Source organism: Xyrauchen texanus, chromosome 2, assembly GCF_025860055.1.
Source record: "Xyrauchen texanus isolate HMW12.3.18 chromosome 2, RBS_HiC_50CHRs, whole genome shotgun sequence".
Taxonomy (NCBI): Eukaryota; Metazoa; Chordata; class Actinopteri; order Cypriniformes; family Catostomidae; genus Xyrauchen; species Xyrauchen texanus.
The window spans coordinates 47,391,700-47,416,234 of NC_068277.1; the positions used below are offsets into that span (position 1 = coordinate 47,391,700).

The window sequence follows — 24,535 nt, forward strand, 5'->3', positions numbered from 1 at the left end:
CTATCTATCTATCTATCTATCTATCTATCTATCTGTCTGTCTATCTGTCTGTCTGTCTGTCTGTCTGTCTGTCACTTGTTTTATCTATCTATCTATCTATCTATCTGTCTGTCTGTCTGTCTGTCACTTGTTTTATCGATCTATCTATCTATCTATCTATCTATCTATCTATCTATCTATCTATCTATCTATCTATCTATCTGTCTGTCTGTCTGTCTGTCTGTCTGTCTGTCTGTCTGTCTGTCTGTCAGAGACAAGGCTTTATCAAGCCAAGTTTTTCTTGACCATCTTAACGTTTGTAGATGTATATCAAATTTAAATGTGCCGATGGCGTAAGATTCCCTGTTAGCAACAATAACAGTACATCTGTGTGTGACACACAAAACAGTGACAATTAACAGGGCAAGTGCAGGAGATTTAAATGAGGCATGTGAATGGACACTATTGAGAGAAAGCTGGCGGCTCTCTCTGCTCAGGGACTTACACAGTACTCTCTTGAAGCCTATGGCGCACAATGCTCTGTTCAGTTCCAGCAGGAAAATAAATATGTTCTGCGTTGTCCAAAAATACCACTGCCACCTGTGAAAGAAAGCCCATTTCCAGACAGCAGGGAGGCACTGAGTGCAAAATAACTAGGGACAGATTATGGAAGATATAGCAGTAGAAAAACTAACCGAGGTATCCCCTACATAATTGCATAACCAATTATTCATCTATGCAGTTCCCAACTCATTCTGGTGTAAATATATATAGAGTCACATGAACATGTGTCATAGACGTATAACTGGACAACTCACCGGTGCTCAATTTTATGCTTTATTAATTCTTATTTATTACAAAATATTCAGAGTTCCAAAAAGCCTTTCTGTGTTGGAGGGAAGGCCGTGTTTCACCTCTCCTTATTCTTCTTGGCAGGCAGAAGGGCATAGTCCAGTGCCACCATGCAGAATTTCAGAAAGCGCCTGGAGTGAGGAACTGCCCTCAGGTATTCTGTTTTCTCACACAGGCTTGCGAAGAAGCTTTTGCATCTCCCCTGATACCTGAGTTTTCTCTTCCTCTGAAAAAACAAGATTGTCAGTCAAGAGAACGCCTCATGTCTTTCAAACGTTTGGCCTTTTTAATGAAAAGAGCCCTTCAGCACAGTGAAATGTCCACAAGTCCCCTAGGACTTTACCTGAAACTGTGCATGTTGTCAATGTAAGTCAACTAACATAAGCGTCATTGCTTAAAAACCTACGGATACGTTGTACCTCGCAAGATTTCATGTTTTGCTCATCATTGCTTTTTCTCAGAAGGGTTTGACCTTGTACTCTATTACACAAATATCATCTGAAGCACAGACATGTTCAGTAACTGTGCCAGTGCAAATTAATGTTTTATATCACCATTATAAAATAATAATAATAAATGCTTTCTGAATGTAATATGAAGAAACACAAAATATTTAGAATTTTAAAGAGGCTAAGTTATTTTAACACCTGGTATGATTATACTGTACATACTGAAGGCATCAGTTCAGTTTTTTATTTAAATTTTAACGAAATGTGAAATGTGGTCCAAATGGTACTACACAGAGTGATAAAGGGAACCAGGCAAATTGTAAATACTGTACACAGACAGCAGAATAATAGCACAGAGGACAATGTACTCGCACAAACTCGAAGTGGGAACCTCCTCTTTGAAGTCCAATCCAAGCAGTTCAGTTACAGTTTTTAATCACCATCCAAAGCAAATAGAAGAATACATCCCTCCTACTTAAATCTAAAATGAGCTTAAACCCCAGTCATGCTTGAATGGTTCTCCTCATTTAGCTCTGCAGTGTTATTGCTAAAGTAATGATCAACGGTTGGAAAAGGTGAGAACAACTATAGGGAAGGTCTGTCTACACATGATCTTGAATAGGCCACAGCAAAAACCTTCAGAAACCTTGTGTTTATAATGACTCAACACAAATCAAGATGGATTTTATCTGTCATGGTGAAATATTCATTTATTAGTGTAAATTGTTTCAGCACTCAGTACAGTACATAAAGTAATTTGTTTATTCTTTGGCCTATGAGAGACATTGCAGACATCTCACATTTAGTGAAAAATTGTGACTCCCTTCAATGGGATAATTTTAATGTTTCTCTAAGAGGAAAGTTTGAGAGCAACAACAGGGTGGGCCAGACTGCTGAATGAAGCCTTGTGTTTCTGCTTTCTGGCAGTGTTGCTTACTCCTGCACACTAATAAATATGATGGGTGTTTGTAACCAAGAATAACGGTACAAACGTTGTTCTGGCATTTTAGGAAGATTTGAGAATAGGAAGCAAATCTCCAAATTATTTTTTATTTTTTTTATATATCTCTATTACAAAGATATGGTGTACAACAGGACTAAATGCACACCTTAAGGAAAATGTGTGTTTTTTTTCTTTTTCTGGTCAATATTATTTGAAAATTTTGAATACATTTATACTATTTATTATTATTATTATTATTATTATTCATTTATTTTTAGCATTTTGCTTTCTGCATATATTTTTTTCTCCAAATATTGTTCAGCTAATGCCAGAAACAGTGATCTACGTTAGGGGCCGTTCAGACTGAACACGTTCTTGCTCTATAAAATAAAAAAATAAAAAGATTTATTTTATTTGACACGCTGTGCTCATGCGCGAGACACTGAGAAAACAGCTGGAAGGGGCGCAACAATAAGTCCCCATAATGCATGTTTATGTAGAAAAAACATAAACATAAACAAAGTTTCAATTCAGGTAGAAAAGTAGGCCTACATTTGCAATTTTGGCATAGCCTACACAACTGGACAAAAGGCAGTTATAGCGTTGCATATTGTAATGGAAATATGTTATATAAGATATAAATATGAATCACGATGGACCGTTTGCATGATCGCCGGAATTTGAGCATGTTTTGCCACAAACGTTTAGGAGACTCTTTGTTTAGACAAATTACATCATTCATGGAAATTTTATGTGAGCCGCTTTTCTCCACCTCTCGTTACGAAGCACCCCCTCCCCTTTCCCCCCCTCTCAAAAGCACTTCTTCTGCTTCCCACCCTTCAGCGAGAAGCTCCAGTGAACCTGACAGTTTTGGACTGAGAGACGCTTGCTATTGGAAAGTAAACGGAGCAAAACGCATTGTCATCTGCAATCACGAAGGACTACGAGCGTTTCAGCTGTGATTCAGAGTGATTCTCCATCAAACAGGTAATGTAAAAGTTTTCTTTCTTAGTTGAATGGGATTCAGTTAAATGCTATACTGTAGCTGTACCAGTCTAGCATCCCAGCAGCATCTTCGTCTTATTAAGGTGTAGCCTAATATTCTGCAAGCACAATGTCACTGCAGATTAAAGGCATGCCATATTATAACATAGCTACACACTAAAAGGTTTTAGGCACCAGTCTTTTTCATAAAAAATAAAAAGTTGACAGTTGATTGGATATAGACATTAAAGTTATCATAGGATTTTACATAGGAACATTGATGATTCTAATTCAGAGTCGTAAATCTGAATAATGTTATTTTCTATACCCAGACTAGTGGTTTTGTAGGAAAGGCACATTTCAGAAAGAGTTATAATCTATTGAAGTGGACTGTAATACGGATGTAGAATACTATAAAATGATAAATGTTATTGATTATTACACAATTGTATTACATTCTGAATTGACCAAGTAAGTAGACTGGGAATTGATCTCTGTAAGTTTTGGTCTTTTTTTGGTCCAATTTGAACACAAAGTGACAACAGGCAAAGATCTGTTATTTTATAGGCTACAGCAGACCTCAAAAAGGAAAATTCAGGGTTCAAAACAAGTTAAGCTTAATCGACAGAATTATTGGCATAATGTTGATTACCGCAACAATTAATTTTGGCCTGTCCCATTGGCGAGGCCAGAAATCTCCAGGTGGGTGGACCTCTATTCTGTGCCAACTTTCAAACTTCATTGTGAATATTATGAAGCGTACCCCTTTCCTCAGCCGTTACGAGTCAATACTGGCTCATTTAAACAAACATTAAACATAGTTACATTATTACTGGTACTAAAACAATAATTGGTGACACTTTACAATAAGGTACAATTTGTTAATATTTGTTAACAACATTATTTATCTAACAATGAACAACACTTTTAAAGTATTTATTAATCATTAAATCAACATATAGTAATACATTTGTAAAATGAAAAGTTGTATATGTTAACATAAGTTAATGAACTAACATGAACTAACAATGAACAATTTTATTTTTATTAACTAACATTAACAAAGATGAATAAATGCTGTAAAAATATATTGTTCATTGTTAGTTCATGATAACTAATGCATTAACTAATGTTAATGAATTATTGTAAAGTGTTGCCCAATAATTAGTACTAAAATTTAAACAATGATGAAGTTTATTTGTAGTAATTTACCCTTATAGGTCATTGAGATTTAAATTAAATGCCCATTTTATCAAATTCAATAAAATAATATAAAAGATAAAATGCGATAAATATCATTAATACACTAGTTCCCTGAAGATCAAATCTTTAATTTAGCTGACAAACTCTCTCCTTTGGTCATTTGTGCTTCATGGATCTATTGTAATGTCGCATAATATTTATTTAAAATAGTATGAACAATGAGAGGGCTTTTTCCTCCCCTCACTTTTTTTTTCTACTGAAAAGTGTCATATTATACACAGATGTTGAACTATACAAATTATCTTTATCTGTAAATTGGACAGATTTGACAGATTTTTACCTTATTTGTTTTCATTTCCCCAATAAATGCTATTTGATAAAGTCTTTACAGTACATAGCCAATATAAAAAAAAAAATAGTAATTAACTCAACTCAACTCAACTCAACTTTATTTATAGAGCACTTTCAAAACCACAAGTGGAACCAAAGTGCTGTACAGAAGGTATAAAAGTAAAAACAAAGACATAAAAACAATGCAAACATATTACATAAAAACTTACAAAGCATTGTCAAAAGCTAAAGTGAACAAGTAAGTTTTAAGCGCACTCTGAAAAGCACCCAATGAAGGACAAGTTTTTACAGACAGAGGAAGGTCATTCCAGAGCCTAGGAGCTGCAACAGAGAATGCCCGATCACCTTTACATCTTAAACATGATCGCGGAACCATGAGAAGCAATTGATCGTTAGAGCGCAGAGATCTACTTGATTGACAACGGCTGATTAAATCACTAACATACTCAGGTGCTAGGCCATGCAGAGACTTAAAAACATACAACAAAGCTTTGTATTGGATTCTGTATCGTATGGGTAACCAATGTAATTTAATTAAAACCGGAGTAATGTGCTCTCTCTTCTTAGTGCCCATTAAAAGTCTGGCAGCTGAATTCTGAACGAGCTGCAAGCGGAAGAGAGAAGCCTGACTCACACCCAGATACAATACATTACAATAATCCAAATGGGATGACACAAAGGCATGAACAACCTTCTCCATATCGTCAAAAGAAAGGATAGATTTCAATTTAGAAACTGATCTAAGATGGAAAAAACTATTCTTAACGACAGCATTGATTTGCCGGTCAAATTTAAGATCAGAGTCAAAAATGACACCAAGGTTCCTCACGCTAGACAATTTTTTCCCAGGAAACAACCCCAGGCAGTCATCATCCACACAGCCCTTATTTCCAAATAAAATCATCTCGGTCTTATCCTCATTTAATTGGAGAAAGTTATTCGCAACGCATTGCCAATTAAAAAGGATAGTGACAATAAAAATGGGAAGCACGGGTCTGGTGAAACTTTTTTTTAACAATTTGCAGAGTTGGGGAATATTAGCTACTTGCTAGTAATGCTACATGGTTTTGTTATTGATAACGAAAATTATTTTTCATTAAAAATGACATTTTTGCTCACAGTCTCTTCATTTGGCTGGGAGCAGTATCAGTTACAGTTTTAAGGTACAATACTTTATTGACAAGACAATTAATTGTGATTCGTATTGCCAAAGAAAACAAAGCCAAATCCTGGACATATAGGCAATTTAGACATTTTTAATAGGGGACATTTGGTCACCCTATTACTGTATACGCTAGTGGTTTGTGCTTCTAATGCACTAAAGTGTGTGAAATCCACGCACCGTTGATTAAATATCTGGATGCTGCATGGATTTGTTTACAGGCATGTGTGCCGAAATCTGACTCCCCGCCAAATTCGTACTCCCCACTACCTGATTGTTCCCTATCCCTAAACCCTAACCCTAATCCCATCCCTAACCCTAACCATAGTAGCCTTAAAGTCTCACCTTCACTTACCTCTAACTATACTTGGGAGTCATAAATCGGCACGACATCACTTGATGGCTTGACGACTTGATGACTTGATGAGAAGCACGGTGCAACTCATTTCAGTTCACCCTTATCATTTATGTTTTTTATAAACTATATTATGTGAATTGTCATATCAAAGTTAATTTTGATAAACTATATTTGATAACAGGAATCATGCATACACTCTGTGACTTTAAACAAGCCATTTTTAACATGTGAGGCCCCTTAAATTGCATTGAATTACCGTATAAGGAAATATCTTGAAGTGTATGTAGATATACAGTATATAAAGAAGTATTTAAAGCAGAGAAAAACAATTAGGCTATTTTAAAATATACGTAATGTTTTTGTTACTTTGTAAAGTGTTCTGGATTGTGTTTATAGAGTGAGCAAAGGCGAGTCAGATAAGATATGATCAGTTACCAAAGTTGGTTTCATGGGAAACAAGCCTTTTGTGGCTATACTATGATACAATGTGTATTTTAGCATTTATGGACAACACACTTCCATTGTAAGTCCCTTAATGTAACCGCGATTTTCATTTCTTTTAAAATAAGCTAGGGACAAGCCAGGGCCACATAATGGCCAGGGCAGTACTGGTCCATTGACGGCTGGTGAAATCTGCTGGAATACACTATTTGTAGCACTTCTACAAGCTCACATGCTTGAAAATCATCATTTTGCTACACTGTCTCAGAGATATTTTTATGTTGTTTGCTATAAGATTTCAACTGGACTAGGAGAGATGTGGGTTAGGGCAAACTGTTAAATGAATATGGAGTAGAAAAAGCACTTATAGAAACAGTGAGTTTCCCTAGCTATGAATAAGTGAATTTTGTGTAGATAAGTCTATGTATAGGAAGAGCTGCATGCTCCGGAGCAAGGCTAATAAATAAAGCATCATTCCTAAAAGCGGGCCAACACTGGCAAAGATTTTTGAATCTTGTATGTTTGTCAAGTGAACCCAAACCTTTTGAGTCCCTTTTTGCCCAACAACTCTGTGAACTGCACGGACAGTAGTTCTTTCTCTATCCATGCATGGTAGTCATTGGCAGTTAATGACAAGTTTATACCTAAACTGTCTGGTAAGCTGGAATAGATAGAACGGACACACTCTACCATGAGAACTTTAAAGATTCTGTGGAATTTTTTTGGAATTTCAAATTGAATGTTCTCTCTCTCTCTCTCTCTCTCTCTCTCTCTCTCTCTCTCTCTCTCTCTCTCTCTCTCTCTCTCTCTCTCTCTCTCTCTCTCTGTGCGCATGTACGGAGTGAGTGGAAGGAGTGGTGAGTGCAGAGTGTTTGAGCAGGGGTGCGAGGTACATGTGTTTAAAATAAATGTTTTCAATTATATGATTTTTGCCACAACGAACACAATGAAATGTTTTGGTTGTGGGGAAAATGGACATCTTGTACGCGATTGTCCTAGGAAAGTGGATAAAACTAATAAAAGCTCTGAAATAACTGATGATAGTACAATTGCTGGAGGATTGCAGAATGTAATTTCCGCTGCAGATGCAGATTTGCCTGGACCAAGTGTAGCTTGTGCGATGGAGAAAATCTTAAATATTAATGGAGCAATAGACAGTAGGAAAAGAGCACAGTTGTTTGATATAATGACACAGAAAAATATTGATGTTCTATTCATGCAGGAAACCCATAGGGATTTATCAAGTTTGATAAATGTTAAACTCCTTTATCAAGTTTGATGGGCTATAATTTTAAGTAATTCTACCTTGGTGAGTGGTGGGGTTGCTATTTTGTTTTTGTTTTTATTTTAAAGACAGTTTTTCTTTTATAGTAATTTGAGTTTGTTTCAAACTAATTTGAGTTTGTTTTTGCAATTGATAGAATGCTTTTTTTAAACACTGTGCAAAGTTTTCACAGAGAGATTTTTATTATTGGGGGGATAGAAATCTTTAAAAAAATTATTGATTTTAGATAGAAATCATATTGAGCCACATATGCAATCACGTAAGAGGTTAGTTCAGATAACGAAATCTCATTATATTATTAATATCTGGAGAAATTTTCATTATACACAAAGATAACTTGTGTATATGCATATGAAAACCAGTTATCATTGGCAAGATTAGAGAGATTTGATGGTTTCAGGCATCAATTTAATTTTTATAAGGATTGTTCAATATTTCCAGTTGGATTTTCTCATCACAGTTTGGTAAAATGTGAGGTGTTTTTTTGATTGTGTAAAATAGAAAAGCACCTATTGGCACTTTAATAATACATTGCTATGTGATAAACATTTTAAAGATGTTTTTAGTTACAGCATTGGTGGGAGTTTTTAAAAGCTCAAATTAAACAACTTTGTCAACAATACACTCTCAATGTCACAAGAGATACAATTTGGTCAATAAGAAAGATAGAAGATTTCATTAAACTTCAGTTGACACAAAATTTAGAGTCTCTTAAAAAATAGAAAGCTTCTTTGACTGTATTGTTTGATTTAACCACACAGGATGCTATAATTAGATCACAATACAGAGTACTGGATCTATTTACCGCAGGTATCTGAAGAGGTTAATAATGGAATTAGTAAAACATTGTCAATGGAGAAAATAGAGAGATCTCTTAAGAGTATGGAAAATGGAAAAACACCCAGAATTGGTGGTATTTCAATGGTGTTTTATAAATCGTTTTGGGCAGAGGTAGGTCCAGACATAGTGGAAGTTTAATTGATGGGCAGTTGCCAAAAAGCTGCTGTAGAGCAGTTATTACTTTATGCCCGAAAAAGGTAGATTTAAACAAGATTATGGACTGGAGGCCTGTGAGTTTGTTATGCAATGACTACAAAATATATTTGAAAGCCTTGGTGAATAGATTAGGAGAAGTTCTAAATATGATTCATTCAGATCAGACTTATTGTGTGCCTTGGAAATAAAATCTTTGATAATATTTATTTTATAAGAGATAAGAGATTTATAATTAAAGATCAGAATTATGTGAACATGATGTTGCATTTATTAGAAGATTTTAAAAGTGTTTCTTCTGCAAAAGTGAATTGGCAAAAAAGTGAAGCCATAATTGTTTTGAGTTGGTTATGTGGTGAACCCATTCTTCCAGCTGGTCTGAAATGGACCAGGGGTGGAGTTTTTTGGGGTAATGAGAATGTTGTCAAGAACATTTCGAAGATGTTATTGAAAAAGTAAAATTACACTTAGATAAGTGGTATAATAAGTTTTTACTTCCAAAAAAATGTCTTACAAGGGGCGAATATTGATTATTAACCATTTAATTGCCTCCGCTTTGTGGCATCGTTTGATTTGCATAGACCCCCCAGCAGACTTTTTAATAAGCCATTATTGATTCACCATGTCGTAAGGTACTTCAATTAGAAGATGAGGAAAATCCTGAGTGGAGAGTATTGTATAAATCATCATTGTCTAAGAGAATTGGGGACTTGCAGTGGAGATTGTTACAGTATATTACTTTGAATGCGTTTGTTTCTGTAATTAATCCTGACATTGATCAGAATTGTCCTTTCTGTTCACAAATGGGAAACTGCCTTTCATGCATTCATGCATTGTTTAAGGTTGAAACCTTTATTTATTGTTTTAAACAAAAATTGCAAATGTTTTAATCAGTGTTTTTCAATGAAGGTGTTCATTTGTGGTTTCAAATATTCCCAGAGCCACAAGTATCAATGTCAGTTGTTTAATTTAATATTAGGTCATGCAAATATGGTGATTTATATTACAAGGAAGGAGAAAGTTGAGCAAGGTGTATGAAACAGTTTAGAAGCAGTGTTTGGTAATTCTGTGAAATCTAGAATCTTAATAGATTTTAATTATTATAAAGCAATGAATGACCTTTTAACATTTTAATTAATTTGGTGTTGTAAAGGGGTATTGTGTGAAATTGTTAATGATGAATAATCTTTTCTTATTTAAGACAAGGTTTGATAGTCTTTTATTGATTGATATTTGATTCAAATGTTGATTGTTGGGATGTGTATTGTAATAAATGTGTTTTAAAAATCTCTCTCTCTCTCTCTCTCTCTCTCTCTCTCTCTCTCTCTCTCTCTCTCTCTGTTTTGAACCTGGAAATCCACAGTTTGCTCATTTGATACAGCTGTATATGTTGCCAGAATCTAATATTTTGAACACTATACATAAAGTCATCTTCTCACTTATTAATTTTTGCTCAATATGTTTGCAACCATGATTTTATCTTAAACTTGTAGGTGAACCATGCGGTCCTTGCTTCTCCTGAGTCTATGTATCTGCATCTCCTCAGAGATTCACACTGGTGTGTATTTGTTCTGTAAATTGCATATTGACTTTGTACTCATGAAAATAATTTCACACTAACTTAGCTTATTTGTCTGTTTTTGTGTTGTCAAAGTGTTTTGTTAGATTTCTACCATAAGTCCATGTCCTTGTATTTCCCATGCATGTGTATATCATCACAGAGCCTGAAAGCATGATCATGGTCAGCATACCCATTAAGCTTCCTCTACAGCCTCTGATGGGTGACACAATAGTTCTACCCTGCTACTTCCAGGACAACACAGTCAATGACCCTGGTGCCCCCACCATTGCCCCTTTGTCTCACCGGATAAAATGGAGTCTGGTCACCACAGAAAAGAGCACAAACATTTTAGTGGCATCCGAGGGCATAGTAAACATAGAAGAAAGGTATCTGGACAGGGTCTCCATGGTGGGATACCCAATGACACCCACAGACGCCACCATTAAGATCACAGAGCTCCATTCCAACGACTCAGGAGTGTACCGCTGTGAGGTCATGCATGGGATAGAGGATAATTATGAAATTGTTGATGTTCAAGTTCAAGGTACTGGTTGTGCAAAGATCCTTACAAATATATACACACATGTTGTTGCTTCTTGAATTTATGTGTTGTTTTTCAAAGCCTCAGAAATTTGAGATAGACATAGTACTTATTTTCTTAGGTATTGTTTTCCACTATCGTGCAATCACAACACGATATACCCTCACCTTTGAGAAGGCCAAGGCAGCCTGTATTCAAAACAGTGCAGTCATTGCCACACCAGAGCAACTCCAAGCAGCTTATGATGAGGGCTTCCACCAGTGTGATGCAGGATGGCTTGCAGATCAGTCAGTCAGGTCAGTTAACTTAAATTAGCAGGTGTACTGTATATTTAGTTGATATGATTGAAAATAGTAATGCTGATTGAAATAATAAGGCTAATTGATTCTTTGTGTAACAAAGGTACCCTATTCATGACCCTCGTGAGGCTTGCTATGGCGACAAGTATGAACTTCCAGGAGTGAGGACATATGGAGTGAGAGACGTGAATGAGACTTATGATGTGTACTGCTTTGCTGAGAAAATGACAGGTACATTCCAGTTACATTTTTTAGATGGCTGAAAACCATTTATTTTCTCATTTGAACATATTACAGTGTTTCGACTTCCAACATTCCAATTTGTCTTACAGGAAAAGTAGTACACACAACTTCCCCTCACAAATTCACTTTTAAGGAGGCAGAAGCTGACTGTGCAAAGCAGGGTGCCCAGTTGGCTACCACAGGACAGCTGTACATGGCCTGGAAGGATGGCATGGATGTTTGTAACGCAGGCTGGTTGGCAGACAGGAGTGTCCGCTACCCCATCAACATCGCCCGACCACAGTGTGGAGGAGGCCTTCTAGGAGTGCGTACCGTCTATCTGTTTCCCAATCAGACCGGCTATCCTCTCCCAGACTCCCGCTATGATGCTTTTTGCTACTCTGGTAAACAAATCTGTTGATTTGACCTTTTTTTGTTTATAATTATAATTTTATTTTATTTTGTACTTCTCTTCTCATCTAAATCTCTTGTTAGATATTTGGATTCATTTGTAAGAATTTGCTTATGGAACTTTTAATGATAGCTATTTGTGCTTTTTGATTAGGAATGGTATACTTACAGGTGTGCTGTTTTTTTTTCACTTTCATTCAGAAAATATTGAGGAGAGTTCAGGCCTCTCTGACATAGGTTCAGACGAGCAGATTACAACAGAGGTGGACAGTGGTGTGCTGAGCATTAGCACAATCACAGACAGGTTCCAGGGCTTTTTAAAGCACACCTCCTCTGAGATTGAACTACGGGGGGAAGTTGTAACACATAAACCCTCAGTGACCACCAGTGATGACTCCTCATACACTCTGCTAAATGTTACCCAGCTACATCTTTCGCCACCTCCCAGTTCCACTGGGGTGAGCACTGACATTGTGGAAGGGGTCACAAACAGGACTGATCTTCAGTCAGAGGTTTCCCGTATGAATGAAACCGAAGCTATCATGTCTGCCACAGGTATGTGTATCACATTTGGGAATGTACTGTAAAAGTTGATGAATTTACTATGTAATGAATCTGAACTATAGAGTTGGACTGCGGATGATGTCATTACGTTGAAGCCACTGCGCTGCCGTATTTGTATGCCAGAACATTCCAGTGTGCCTACTGGCTTAATATGAAAGCATCTAATTTCAAAGAGTAAACGTTAGTCATTCAACTACCACTTGTATATCTGAAATATGCATGTAAATCCTTACAACACAAACTTCCTACACATATAATTGTTGTTTATTTAGAGTCTGGAAATTTTCCTGCTTCTTGAAAGCCTGAGCTATATCTATAAAGTAGTTCTAACTAACTACAGTGGTGAACAAATCAAGCTGAATGTAAACAAGTTCACTGAAAATGAGGTAAGATACAGACATTTTCAGACATATATTGCGAACATCGACGTGTTCGTTCTGATTCACTTATAGGTGCTTTTCACGTAAATAATTACAATGAGTTTTTCTCATGCGTTCACGCTTGTTCTCTGTCTTTCTTTTTCTATTTACACACACACAGCGGGGCGTGCAGACAGAAAGGGAAATAAGCCATGCAAAGATGGATAAAATTAAACTGATAGGCTCACACAGAATGTATGACATGAATCTATGACCATAGAGAGCATGTCATTATGAAAACAGGCAGTTTAGGTGATTTTAAAATCCCAGTCTGACTTTTATAAGGTATGAAAAAGAGCCTGTACAGGGAAAAGGACGTGTTGTCACCTTATAACTTGCAGATATTGCGGCTTTTCCTATTTCCATTATGACTTATTGACAGTTTTCATCCGTTTTTTGCGCTGATAAGCTGCACACCGGGGCAGGTGGATGTACTAACATTGCAGTCCGCAAAAATCTTCTCTTTTGCAGCAAATATTATCTATAACAAGCAAATTAAAAGTTAGCCACCATTGACACTAGAGAGCGAAATGCAACTGTTGTATATGGAGGCCAGAGACATTGTCATTGAGAATCTTAGGCAGTTGGGGAACACCAATATGACCATTGGGAGTTTTTTGTTGTATCAGCAATCCAGTTCTACATAGTGTATATATATATATATATATATGTGTGCTTGATTCTTTTGGGAATTGGAAGGAGACTCATTATGTCATGAATCAATCAGTATATTGTGAACATGAATTTAGGCACTGACAAGGGTGTCCACTGAACATTGGGGTACTTATAACTTAATTTCCTGTGGCACGATTAGGAGATTGCATCCTGCTATTAATTATACAGTGACAACATCGCTGTATAAATGGTACTATGGTGCAATTTTGTGGTAGATGTTAAAACTTACAGTGTTATTATGAAAGATAAATCACATAAATGAAGAAATAATTTCCTTCTAAAAACGTATATTTAAAAGATTTGAAATTTCATGCAAATTATGGATGAAAGATATTACAAACAACATCTCATCAGTTTGACTTCATAATTTTAGACTTGTGCTTGCCTTCTAACGACTGGAAAGTCTTCAGATGACAACATTTCTGGTAAAGGAATGTACTGTAGTGAGCAACGATGCCCTGTGGTTTTTACGGTGCATTCTGGGAATTTGTAGGGAGCGAAAGTTTCAGTGCACTGGTAATGGGACAGAAATGGCCGACTCCTTGGTCAGTGCCCTTACTACTAAACTAGGGAGCTGAGTGAGATTATCTTTCTTCTGTGTAAGTGGGACACAACAGGAGATGTTAGGCAGAATGTCAGCCTCAGTCACCATTCACTTTCCTTTCATGTTCATGCAATGAATGTGAATGGTGACTGAGACTAACATTCTGACTAACATCTCCTGTTGTGTCCCAAGGAAGAAAAAAAACATTCTGGTTTGGAACAACTGCAATGTGACAATTTTTATAAAGAAATTGACATTGTGGTGTACAGAAATGCCCTGATGGCCATTTTAAATGTTCCAATTTCACCCTAGGAATTTTGTTTCTTCTCAGTGATAGATGTTCATGATACGAGGGATAAGTCTCTTGATACTTTCTGTCTCTTATTCTGTGCACAGGGGTGGTGTTCCATTACCGCTCAAGCTCCAGTCGTTATTCCTTTAACTTTGTGGAGGCTCAGCTTGCATGCCAGAGCATCGGTGCAGTCATTGCCAGCCCACAGCAGCTCCTGGCTGCATATGAGGCTGGTTACCATCAGTGTGATGCTGGCTGGCTCTTGGATCAGTCTGTCAGGTTAGATTCATTGCAGTATTGTTCCCTCACTTTTTGTTGAACTGTTCAACATTCTTTGACATTTTTTGTGTGTATAACTAAAGAAAATTATTATTAAGCAGATTAGTTGTTGCTGGGCTGATGACAGACTTGTCTAGTGGAATTATCCCTCTTAGAATGTAGACATGGTGAACTTGCATTACAAATAAGGTCAATCAATTAAAAATTGTTATTGAATTAATTACATGGTATGCTTATCAATTAATCAAATTAATTGCATATAAATATAATCCCCTCAAATAACAATAATTCAATATATAATGATGAAATAATTGTAAATATTTATATTTAAATAATTATAAATATTATTGATAGATAGATGTATAAATAAAATTAATTGTATTCAGACAACATAAAATGCATTACATTATTGTGTCAGAGGAGTTAAGCATTGATAAGACAAAAAAAAGTGGCTTTAGTATCCAATGTATTGTTTTTTTGCATATCATTGAACATAAGACAATCACTGACCTACAATTCACAGCAATCCATTTTGCAACTGAATTTGTCAATCAGTCTGAGATTTATTCTGGAGGGCTTGCCTAAGGACCCGTCAATGTACACCTGCATCAGACAGATGCTTTTGGGGCGTCTCACTTTGGGTGCATAGTGTCATAAACATACAATTTTTAGGTGTCTGTGTCAAGGTAAACGTAGTTTAATACTTAATAAAGCACGTCTTGAGATCCCTAAGTTTGAATTTTGAACGCAAGAACGCTTCTTCATGTTGTGCTGTCTGCTGAAGGGTTGTTTTTTCAATGTATCAGCTGCATAATCGCACTGATTTAACACATTAAATCAGCACAGCTAATTAAAAAATACAACATGTAAATTATGGATATGCAGGTATCCCATTGTATCTCCACGTGAGAAATGCTCTGGTGATTTGGAACATGTTCCTGGTGTGAGGTCTTATGGACTGCGTCCTGCTGATGAACGCTATGATGTATACTGCTATGTGGACAAACCAAGGGGTAAGAGCCTTTTCATTAAATATTAAGTTTTATTTATATTGCACTTTTACAATACATATTGTTCAAAAGCAGCTTTACAGCAAACAGAAAAATAGAAAGGCAATACAGTTTGACTTCAGTAGAGCTTATGAGAGTTTTCTCAAACTTTTTTCTGGATTCTATCTTGGGATACAGAGTAATGTCTATTTAACTTGAACATAACAGACTTTTTAAAGTAAATAATCACACTTGTGGGTTATTCTAGGTGAAATTTTCCATGCAAGTTCATTCGAGGGATTCACTTACGATGAAGCAGTGGCTTACTGCCAGGGTCAGAACGCCTCCCTGGCCTCCACTGGAGACCTGTATGCAGCCTGGAATCAGGGCTTTGATAAGTGTCGTGCTGGTTGGCTTCTTGACCACAGTGTACGTTACTCCATCAATAACCCCCGGCATCAGTGTGGTGGAGGGAAGGCTGGAGTTCACACAGTTTACTTGTTCCCCAACCAGACGGGCTCTCCAGACCTGCACACCAAATTTGATGCGTATTGCTTCAAGGGTGAATATAGCATCTGTAGTCGGATACAGGCAATAAATCAAAGCATGCAAAGTAATGGTTGTTTTGAATTTTTTTATGGAAAACATGTAAAGTTAAAATTCACCTAAAAATATATATTTTTTTAATTTACTTATACTCTCCTCTATGATTTTCTCTCTTTCATTGAACACAAAAGGAGATGTCAGGGAGCATGTTAGCTTCATTTACCATTCACTTTTATTGTAATATAAAATAAAAGTAATCCACAAAATTATTACAATTTACTAACTACTTCTCTAAAATTACAATCAGATTACTTTACTGATTACTTAATTGAAAAAGTAATCCCATTGCTAATTACTTTTAAGTTACTTTCTAAACACTTCAGCCTTCAGCTGTCACAGAAGCGCAAACAGACATAAATATGAACATATGAATTCTCATTTTAATTGTATTAAACATTAAAGCTATTTTTTTGTTTATATTTGTAACCCAAGTAATGTACTTAAAAAATTTACTTTCATTGAAAATCAGTAACCTGTTATCTGATTACAAGGATAGTTTCAAATACACATTTTTGTGCCTTAAAATAATGATATTAAAGTAAGTAATTACTTTGTAATCCAATTACATCCAACACTGATGGTGACAGATGTATATTCTGCTTTAAATCTCCTTTTGTGTTTCAAGGAAAAAGAAAGATAAAGGGCTATGGAATGAGTGCATAATGACAGAATTTTCTTTTTCGGTGAACTATCCTTTTCAGTTTGTGTATTTGTATTTTCTCTATATAGTTCATCTGGATATGTCTCTAAATGAAAGCAATCCAAACTTAACTGTGACAGAAGAAGTGATAGTGAACATCACATCCTTCCCTAGTCTTTTCAGACCTGGTAATATTATGTATCTCAAGATACACTCAGTGTTTCATTTTCAACACAATTGACTTATGCATGACTACAAATCTGACTATATTTCTGTTTTCAAAGTATTTCCCCCTATCACTCCTCCCATCCCTGTGGAAATGTCTGGATCTGGCTCTGGCTCATACGGGGCCAGTGGCACCGACGATCTATTGAGCAGTGGATGTGGGGATCAAGCGAGTGGGTCATCTGGTTCCAGTGTAGTCCTGTCAGGATCTGGGTGCAGTGGTGATGTTTCAGAGTCAAGTTTCAGCGGTGGTGGCTCAGGCGTCCTTGTAATCTTCTCAGGATTTGGCAAAGTTTTGTCAGGAGATGGATCTACTTCAGAGAGACCCGAGGAGGCTGAGGAAGGAAGCACAGAGATCCTCACATTTCCCTTAGGCCAGGGCTCAGGCCGCTTTGGTGTGGACTTATCCGACTCAGGATCAGGGAGTGGGTTGTGGTATGGCTCTGAGGAGAGTGGATCTACTTCAGACATTTCCAGCAGCTCAGGTGAGAGCGTCGAGATTGGAGAACTTTCCGGCATCTCCTCAGGATCAGGTTCCAGTGAGGAGTCCACAGGTTTCAGTGGTTTCTCGTCAGGAGTTTTTCCCTCTGGAGGCTTTAGTGGCAGTTCATTGATTGATGGCAGTGGTGTCATCATGGTGGATGGCCAGTGGGTGAGAGTGTCTACTGTTCCATCTTTAACAGAACAGGAGTTGGATGGAAGCCATGTGGATTTCAGCGGATCAGGGTATATCTCAGGGTCTGGGGTGAGTGAAGATTTCTCTGGAATGAGCGGTGACCACAGCGGCTCTGGAAGTGGTTTAGAGTTTTCTGGACTGACATTTTTGGGGTCAGGATTCACTGATCTCACAAAACAATCTCGAGATGAGGAAGTGTATGGGGTTTTGTTATTCGGGTCTGGTGAAGGGAGTGGATTTACATCTGGCGGCTATACCATCGAATCAGGAGAAAGATCAGGGGCATCAGCTAGTGGTGATATCACCCTCTTCACCAATGGTGCCATGATTGAAATGTCTAACAAGCCCTTCCAAGGCATGGAGCTGGAACGGGGGGAGGTGGAGTATAGTGGCAATGTCAGACTGTCCTCAGCGAGTGGAGATGTCCAAACTGTCTATTCTAGTGGACAAGAATATGAATGGAGCCCAGCAACTGGTGACACACCACAGGTGAACTCCAGTGATGATCCCTTAGCTCTTCTATCAGCTCAAGGATCATCAGGGCTGTACAGTGATGTTGCAGTGCCTGTGCATTATTCAGAATCTGAGGAGATCATCAGTAAACATGATGCCATTTCTTCTGCACCTTTACTTCACAAACCTGCCATCACTTCACAAACCCCTTCTGTCAACGAAGGCTCTGTTGTGAAAGGTAAGATTTCTGTTGCATAAATATTAAAGGTCACCCTCATGTTGTTTCATACTTGACAGTTTAATAAAATGTTATCATCAAAATGGTGTCTAAACAACTGAATTCATTAAAATGCTAATTAAATGAAAATAGACCAATTCTGATTCAACATAACATTTGCTTTTATACAGATCCTCACAGCACAATCCAAAATAAACCACTGCCGTTATTTTATTCAAATAAAGTGTTGCGCACAGATGTGAGCTATTGCTTGAATTATAATAGTGAATACTACATAACTTTACAGTGGTGATTTAATTCTGTCATATTTTTTCCCCATATTAATCAAGCTTTTATTTTGGCAGAAAATATCTCCAGTTACACGTGTAACCTTGGTTCCCTGAGATGAAGGGTACGAGACATTGCTCTAAGCACTAAGGGGAGTGTCATTCTACACTACCTTACTAAAATGCTTAAACAATCACACCAATCCTCTTATTGGCAATGGTGTCTGTGCATAGTTGGCCTGTGTAAGCGGTCACCATTTCTTCAGAATTTTATGACTGAGGGACAAGAATTTCACTCGTATTATGAAACTCTGAAGTAGTAGTGGGGCTAGCTTTTGCAGTGTCTCGATCCCTTCATCTCAGGGAACCAAGGTTACATGTGTAAATGGAGATGTTACCTTTTTATTAATTTCACTCGACATTACTGTAAGCACTATGGGGAATGATATCCCATAACACCGTACTACGTGACTTCACACTCCCAGTGTTGTGGTGGCATAGTGGCTAAAGCACAGGGCTGTTAATCAGAAGGTTGTTGGTTCGTAGGGGCAGTTCAACAGCATATAATTAGGTGACTGTGTTGTATAATATTGTTGTATAAATGTTGTATAAAGTCCACCTATAATAAGGGCTTGTGCTCACCTGCTTGAATGTAAAAAGTGCTCTATGCAGAGAGGACTTGTGAGGAGATGGACACCAAGTCCAGGTTAGAAAATCTTGTGTACGTGTTTTGTGAGGACCATCCTGCTGCCTTACATATGTCCTTTAAGGACTCACTGTATGTCCACGTCCATGCCGAAGCCATGCCTCTGGATGAATGAGCTTTGACACCAATGGGCAATTCAGGCCCTTTGATTCGTAAGCGAGGGAAACTGCATCAACAATTTAGTGAGAGAGAATTGTTTGGAGATGGACATTCTTTTTGTGCATCCTCCATAAGAATTAAAGAGCTGATCCGACAGCCTAAACTGATGGGTGCGCTCAACATATGTATGCAATGCCCTCACCTGGCACAACATATGCATAGATTGCTCTTCATCCAAATTAAATGGTGGGTGGGGGGAGGCTTGCAAACGAACCACCTGAGCCCTGAAATGCGTTGATAAAACCTTAGGCACTTTTACTTTTCTAGGTTTAGCGGTGGCTTCTAACAGATCTGTACAAAACTCCAGGCATGAGCTGTCATTCAACAGCGCCTGTATGTCACCCACCCATTCGACAGTGACTGCATGTTGGTCAAAGCTAATAGGACTGCAGTTTTTAAAGAAAGCACACACAGCTCAACTGATTCCAATGAAAAACAGGGAGTTTGGAAGGGCAATCAGCACCAGATTTAAGTCACAATTTGGCACCATAGCAGGGCGAGGGGGGTTCAAACGCCTCACTCCCCTAAGGAATATTATGACTACTGTTGTATTGACCGAATGAATCAGAACAATATTCACAATGTAGGAAGAAATGTGCATGCGCAGCTGGCTCAAGGCATGATGTGGAACGTGTCGCTTGAGCCAGTACTGTAGAAGTCTCATGTGTAACAGACCTAACAGTATGACGGTGGATGCTGCCGCCATGAAATCCAGCATTCTCTGAAATTACTTCAGTGGCAATGTTTTCCCCAGTTTGAACTGAGACAGACACCGAAGAAAGGTCTATATGCACTCGTTCGTGAAGTGTGCGCGCATGCTCACAGAATAGAGAAGAACGCCTAAAAAGGAGATTTGCTAGCTGGGGAAAAGTGTGCTTTTCGCCCAGTTGACATTCAGACCCAGATTTGTCAGATTCAGATTTCAAGTCTCTGTGTTCACTCAGTAGTGCCTGTGATTGGGCTAGTAATAACCAATCGGCGAGGTAATTCAAAACACGCACATAATTTTTTTCAATGGGGTGAGTGTCGCATCGATACTTTTTCTAAATGTGTTTGGAGACAGTGACAGGCCGAAAGTTAGGACTTTGAATTGAAACGCAGTTCCCTCGAACACGACTCTCAAAATTTGAGTTAACATTTTGAATGGGCGCTTTGTGAGTGTGTGATTCAACTGTCTTAGATCTAGAATTGGCCAAAGCCCACTGTAAATGGCTGTAAACTCCACTGTGTGTCGCAGTCTGGGATGGTCTCTGTCATATTTTTTGCTAGGAAACTGTGAATTTTTGCACGCAACATTGGCACATCCTGACGTGAAGCAAGGTGGCGTACAAATTGAATCATATAACCATGCTAGATAATTTTTACCACCCTGGGTTGGCACACAACGCAAAATCTGTAGCGATGCGGAGCTCTTTGATTTGGGCCGTGCTCAACCATTTGTTTGAGGAGCTTATCTTGAAAAACCTGGAGCACCGACATGCTGTGGAGTGCTGAACCAGCTTGGACTGCTTCTTCCAGTCAGTGCGGACGTCAGTCAACACGGCTTGGAGGGGTGGGCAGGGTGGTATTTCCATGGCAGAGGTGAGCTGCGACCGCCTGTTACACCGGGGGAAGTTTTGAGTAGCCTTAATCCATGGTGTGGTCCACTTCTGTGAAGACGGCAGCACCTCCAACCTGAGTGTGCAAAGAGTAGGAAACACAGCAGGTCTTTCTGAGCTTCGCATGTACCTCAGGGAAGAATGGTGTGCTCTTCCAGATCATGGTCTGTTGACGACTGACAGTTTGCAAAAACCATTCATCCAGGCAAGACTTTTCTAGCTCTTCTGGAGGGGACCACTCAAGACCGAGCTCTTCAACTGCCCTTGCGAGGACATGAAGAAGCTCCTTGTCCGTGGTGTGTCCACGTTCTTCACCCTCACTGTTTCTTTGCCCACTCCAACCATTTCCTTTAGATTTTCTGTTACAAAAGTGGCTTTTTCTTTGCAATTCTGCAATTCACGCCTCGCTCATGGAGGATGTGTGAACTCGGCATAAGTCTCAATCAGCTGCCTACATTTTCTGATGCAGCTCTCCAAAATGTGTAGTGTTATAGGGGCTCCAGGAACAGGGTTGGGAACCACTGTATTTTTTTATATTTTATATTATTTAAAAAGATTTAGAAAACCTAAAGGTAAAACCTGCTCCCTTTCCTATTTAGTGTTTTTCTAGTATGGTTTTAATGCTTTGCTCTGTGTCTTTTTCAAAAACCTTGTTAGCTTCAGTCAACCCATGTGATCCAAACCCCTGTGGTGCCGGATCGTGTTCAGTGCAGGATGGTGTGGGCCTTTGTCATTGCCCACCTTGGATGCAAGGAGAAGAGTGCCAGTTTGGTGAGTCAGACTGCATTTATTCAACTATACATTATCTTAAAGGGATAGTTTACCCAAAATGAAATAAGTTACTCACCCTCATGCCATCCCAGATGTGTATGTCTTTCTCTCTTCTGCTAAGAACAAACAAAGATTTTTAGAATAGTATTTCAGCTCTGTTGGTCCATACAATGCAAGGGAATGGTGGCCAGAACGCTGAAGGCCCAAATATTCAAAAAGGCATCATAAAAGTAATCCATCAGTCTACAGTGGTTTAATCCATGTCTTCAGAAGAGATATGATAGTTGTGGGTGAAAAACAGAACAATATTTAAGTCCTTTTTTTCACTATAAATATCTGTAAATCTCATTTTCACACTCACTACAAATTCTTCTTATTTCGTTTTTTAACAATTTATGTTCTTCTTGCATATTGCCTACTAGTCATTGCTGGTCAAAGTTGGAGATTCATGTAAACAAGGACATATATATTGATCTGTTTCTCACCCAAACCTATCATTTCACTTCTAAAGATATGGATTTAATAACTGGAGTCTTATGGATTTTTGCTTTTTGGGCTTTCAAAGTTTGGTCACCATTCACTTGCATTGTGTGGACCCACAGAGCTGAAATGTTCTTCTAAAAATCTTTGTTAGTGTTCAGCAGAAGAAAGAAAGTCTTACACATCAGTGATGGTATGAGGGTGTGTAAATGGTGAGATATAACTACTACAAAATCTAGGATTGTAAGGTGACATAAATGTATGATAAAGTTTGAGAGGATGCTGCAAGACTGTTGTTTTAGTGTCCTTTTAGGCTGATGAATTAATATGAATCAACCAATTGTCTGACTGATTCACTGTATACATTTAATTTGTGAATAACTTACTGTTCACTTCTGTTACATTTTGCCCATGCCTGATTCATGTTCTCACAATCAATTTTACAGGTTATTTTGCATGCGTGTGTGGTTACTGTAATTTACTTTCAGAGCCAAATGACATTTAAGTGACGGTTCACCTATGTTGTTTTTGGTCAGCTGTGCCTTTCCTGCAGTCTGGTTTAACCAGCACGCCTGCTAACTTCTGGTACATGCTCATACTCAAATTCGTCACTCTTAATATGAATCTGAACTCTTAAATTCTGCTTCTTTATTTCTGGGACTGCAACACTCTGATATTAATTTATCTCATTTATGAGGATATTGGAGGTATGAAAACTGACTCTTGGCCTGCACTCTTACAGTAACCACAACTTCCTCTGATCTATCTTTCTATTTACCCCATAATTAATTTAGTATATCACTTAAACTTCTCAGCTTATCAAAATCATTTGATAAGGTGTTATGATCGACTTACGATATACAAGCAGCTCCAAGAGTTCTGATTCAGTGATGCTCTCTGCTAAGCTTGGCCCACCTCAGGGCATCTGCATAGCCAGTCTTAATTGCTAAACCTTTATTTGCAGAGGTTGATGTTTGCCATTCACACCCTTGTGCCAATGGAGCCACCTGTGTGGAGGTGGAGGACACTTTCAAATGCTTATGTCTGCCCAGCTACAAAGGAAACCGCTGTGAGATTGGTACGGGGCTTGCTTCAGCTAATTTTACTAACCTTTAAAAACAACCTTAAAGGTGACACAACTCTAGCTGGTGTGGTTCAGTGAAATGGGCATCCTTGGGCACATGAAAATGCCTTGGGGGCAAACAGTACTGTATGTCATTTCTGTGTGCTTTTCAGGGATTAGAACTATTTATTCTCTTTCTGTGAGAGACTTTTGTCAGCCCATTTATTTAAATCTATTGTCAATGAGAGTTTTGCAGTTGAAAACTCTCAAATTCTGTGTCATTCATTTGTGGTAAAGGAATCAATGACACATGTAATTTGCAAGTCATTTAAAAATATAGAGGGAGAATATAACCCTTCATTAACTCATGGGACTGACTTACTTGTTTATATTTTCCATATGACTAGAGTCCAAAAAAATATCCTTGTACCAGTTGTTAGTTGTTGATGTTCTGTGGGATGTTTGCTCTTGGCCAGGATGAAGTTCAATCATCAGTTGATTGGAATTCATGGGACTGTTGAAAAATCACTTTATCTGTTATATTTATCAGGATAGTTCACTCAAAAATGAAAATGATCACATTATTTACTCACCCTCATGCCATCTACAATGTGTCTGACTTTCTTCTGCAGAACACAAATAAAGATTTATAGAAGAATATCTCAATTCTGTAGTTCCTTTCAATGCAAGTGAATGGTGAGCAGGACTTTGAAGCTCCAAAAATGAGCCCTGTGCATGCGTCAAGCACTAGGACGTGTAATCAAGCTTGAAATCATGATCGTGCCTAGAGACTTCAATTGCAAGGTGCACAGTGAAAAAGGAGCTATATTTTAGTCTGCTCTCACCCAAAACCACCTG

At 37.9% G+C, this 24,535-nt stretch overlaps 1 protein-coding gene across 2 annotated transcripts in view; it reads left to right on the forward strand.

The window, feature by feature from the left end:
* The first annotated feature begins 3,073 nt into the window (after positions 1-3,073).
* LOC127654785 (aggrecan core protein-like) overlaps positions 3,074-24,535 on the forward strand; it is a 28,542-nt gene continuing 7,080 nt past the window's right edge. The window contains exons 1-14 of one of the 2 annotated variants that reach the window (XM_052142210.1): positions 3,074-3,210; positions 10,494-10,558; positions 10,722-11,105; positions 11,224-11,398; positions 11,505-11,632; positions 11,734-12,027; positions 12,236-12,589; positions 14,633-14,807; positions 15,693-15,820; positions 16,065-16,358; positions 17,132-17,230; positions 17,327-18,634; positions 22,021-22,134; positions 23,579-23,692. In XM_052142210.1, the coding sequence (XP_051998170.1) occupies positions 10,501-10,558; positions 10,722-11,105; positions 11,224-11,398; positions 11,505-11,632; positions 11,734-12,027; positions 12,236-12,589; positions 14,633-14,807; positions 15,693-15,820; positions 16,065-16,358; positions 17,132-17,230; positions 17,327-18,634; positions 22,021-22,134; positions 23,579-23,692 (3,625 nt within the window). In that variant the 5' untranslated portion in view covers positions 3,074-3,210; positions 10,494-10,500. The remainder of the gene's footprint in view (positions 3,211-10,493; positions 10,559-10,721; positions 11,106-11,223; positions 11,399-11,504; positions 11,633-11,733; positions 12,028-12,235; positions 12,590-14,632; positions 14,808-15,692; positions 15,821-16,064; positions 16,359-17,131; positions 17,231-17,326; positions 18,635-22,020; positions 22,135-23,578; positions 23,693-24,535) is intronic. The other variant, XM_052142217.1, reaches the window with a different exon arrangement.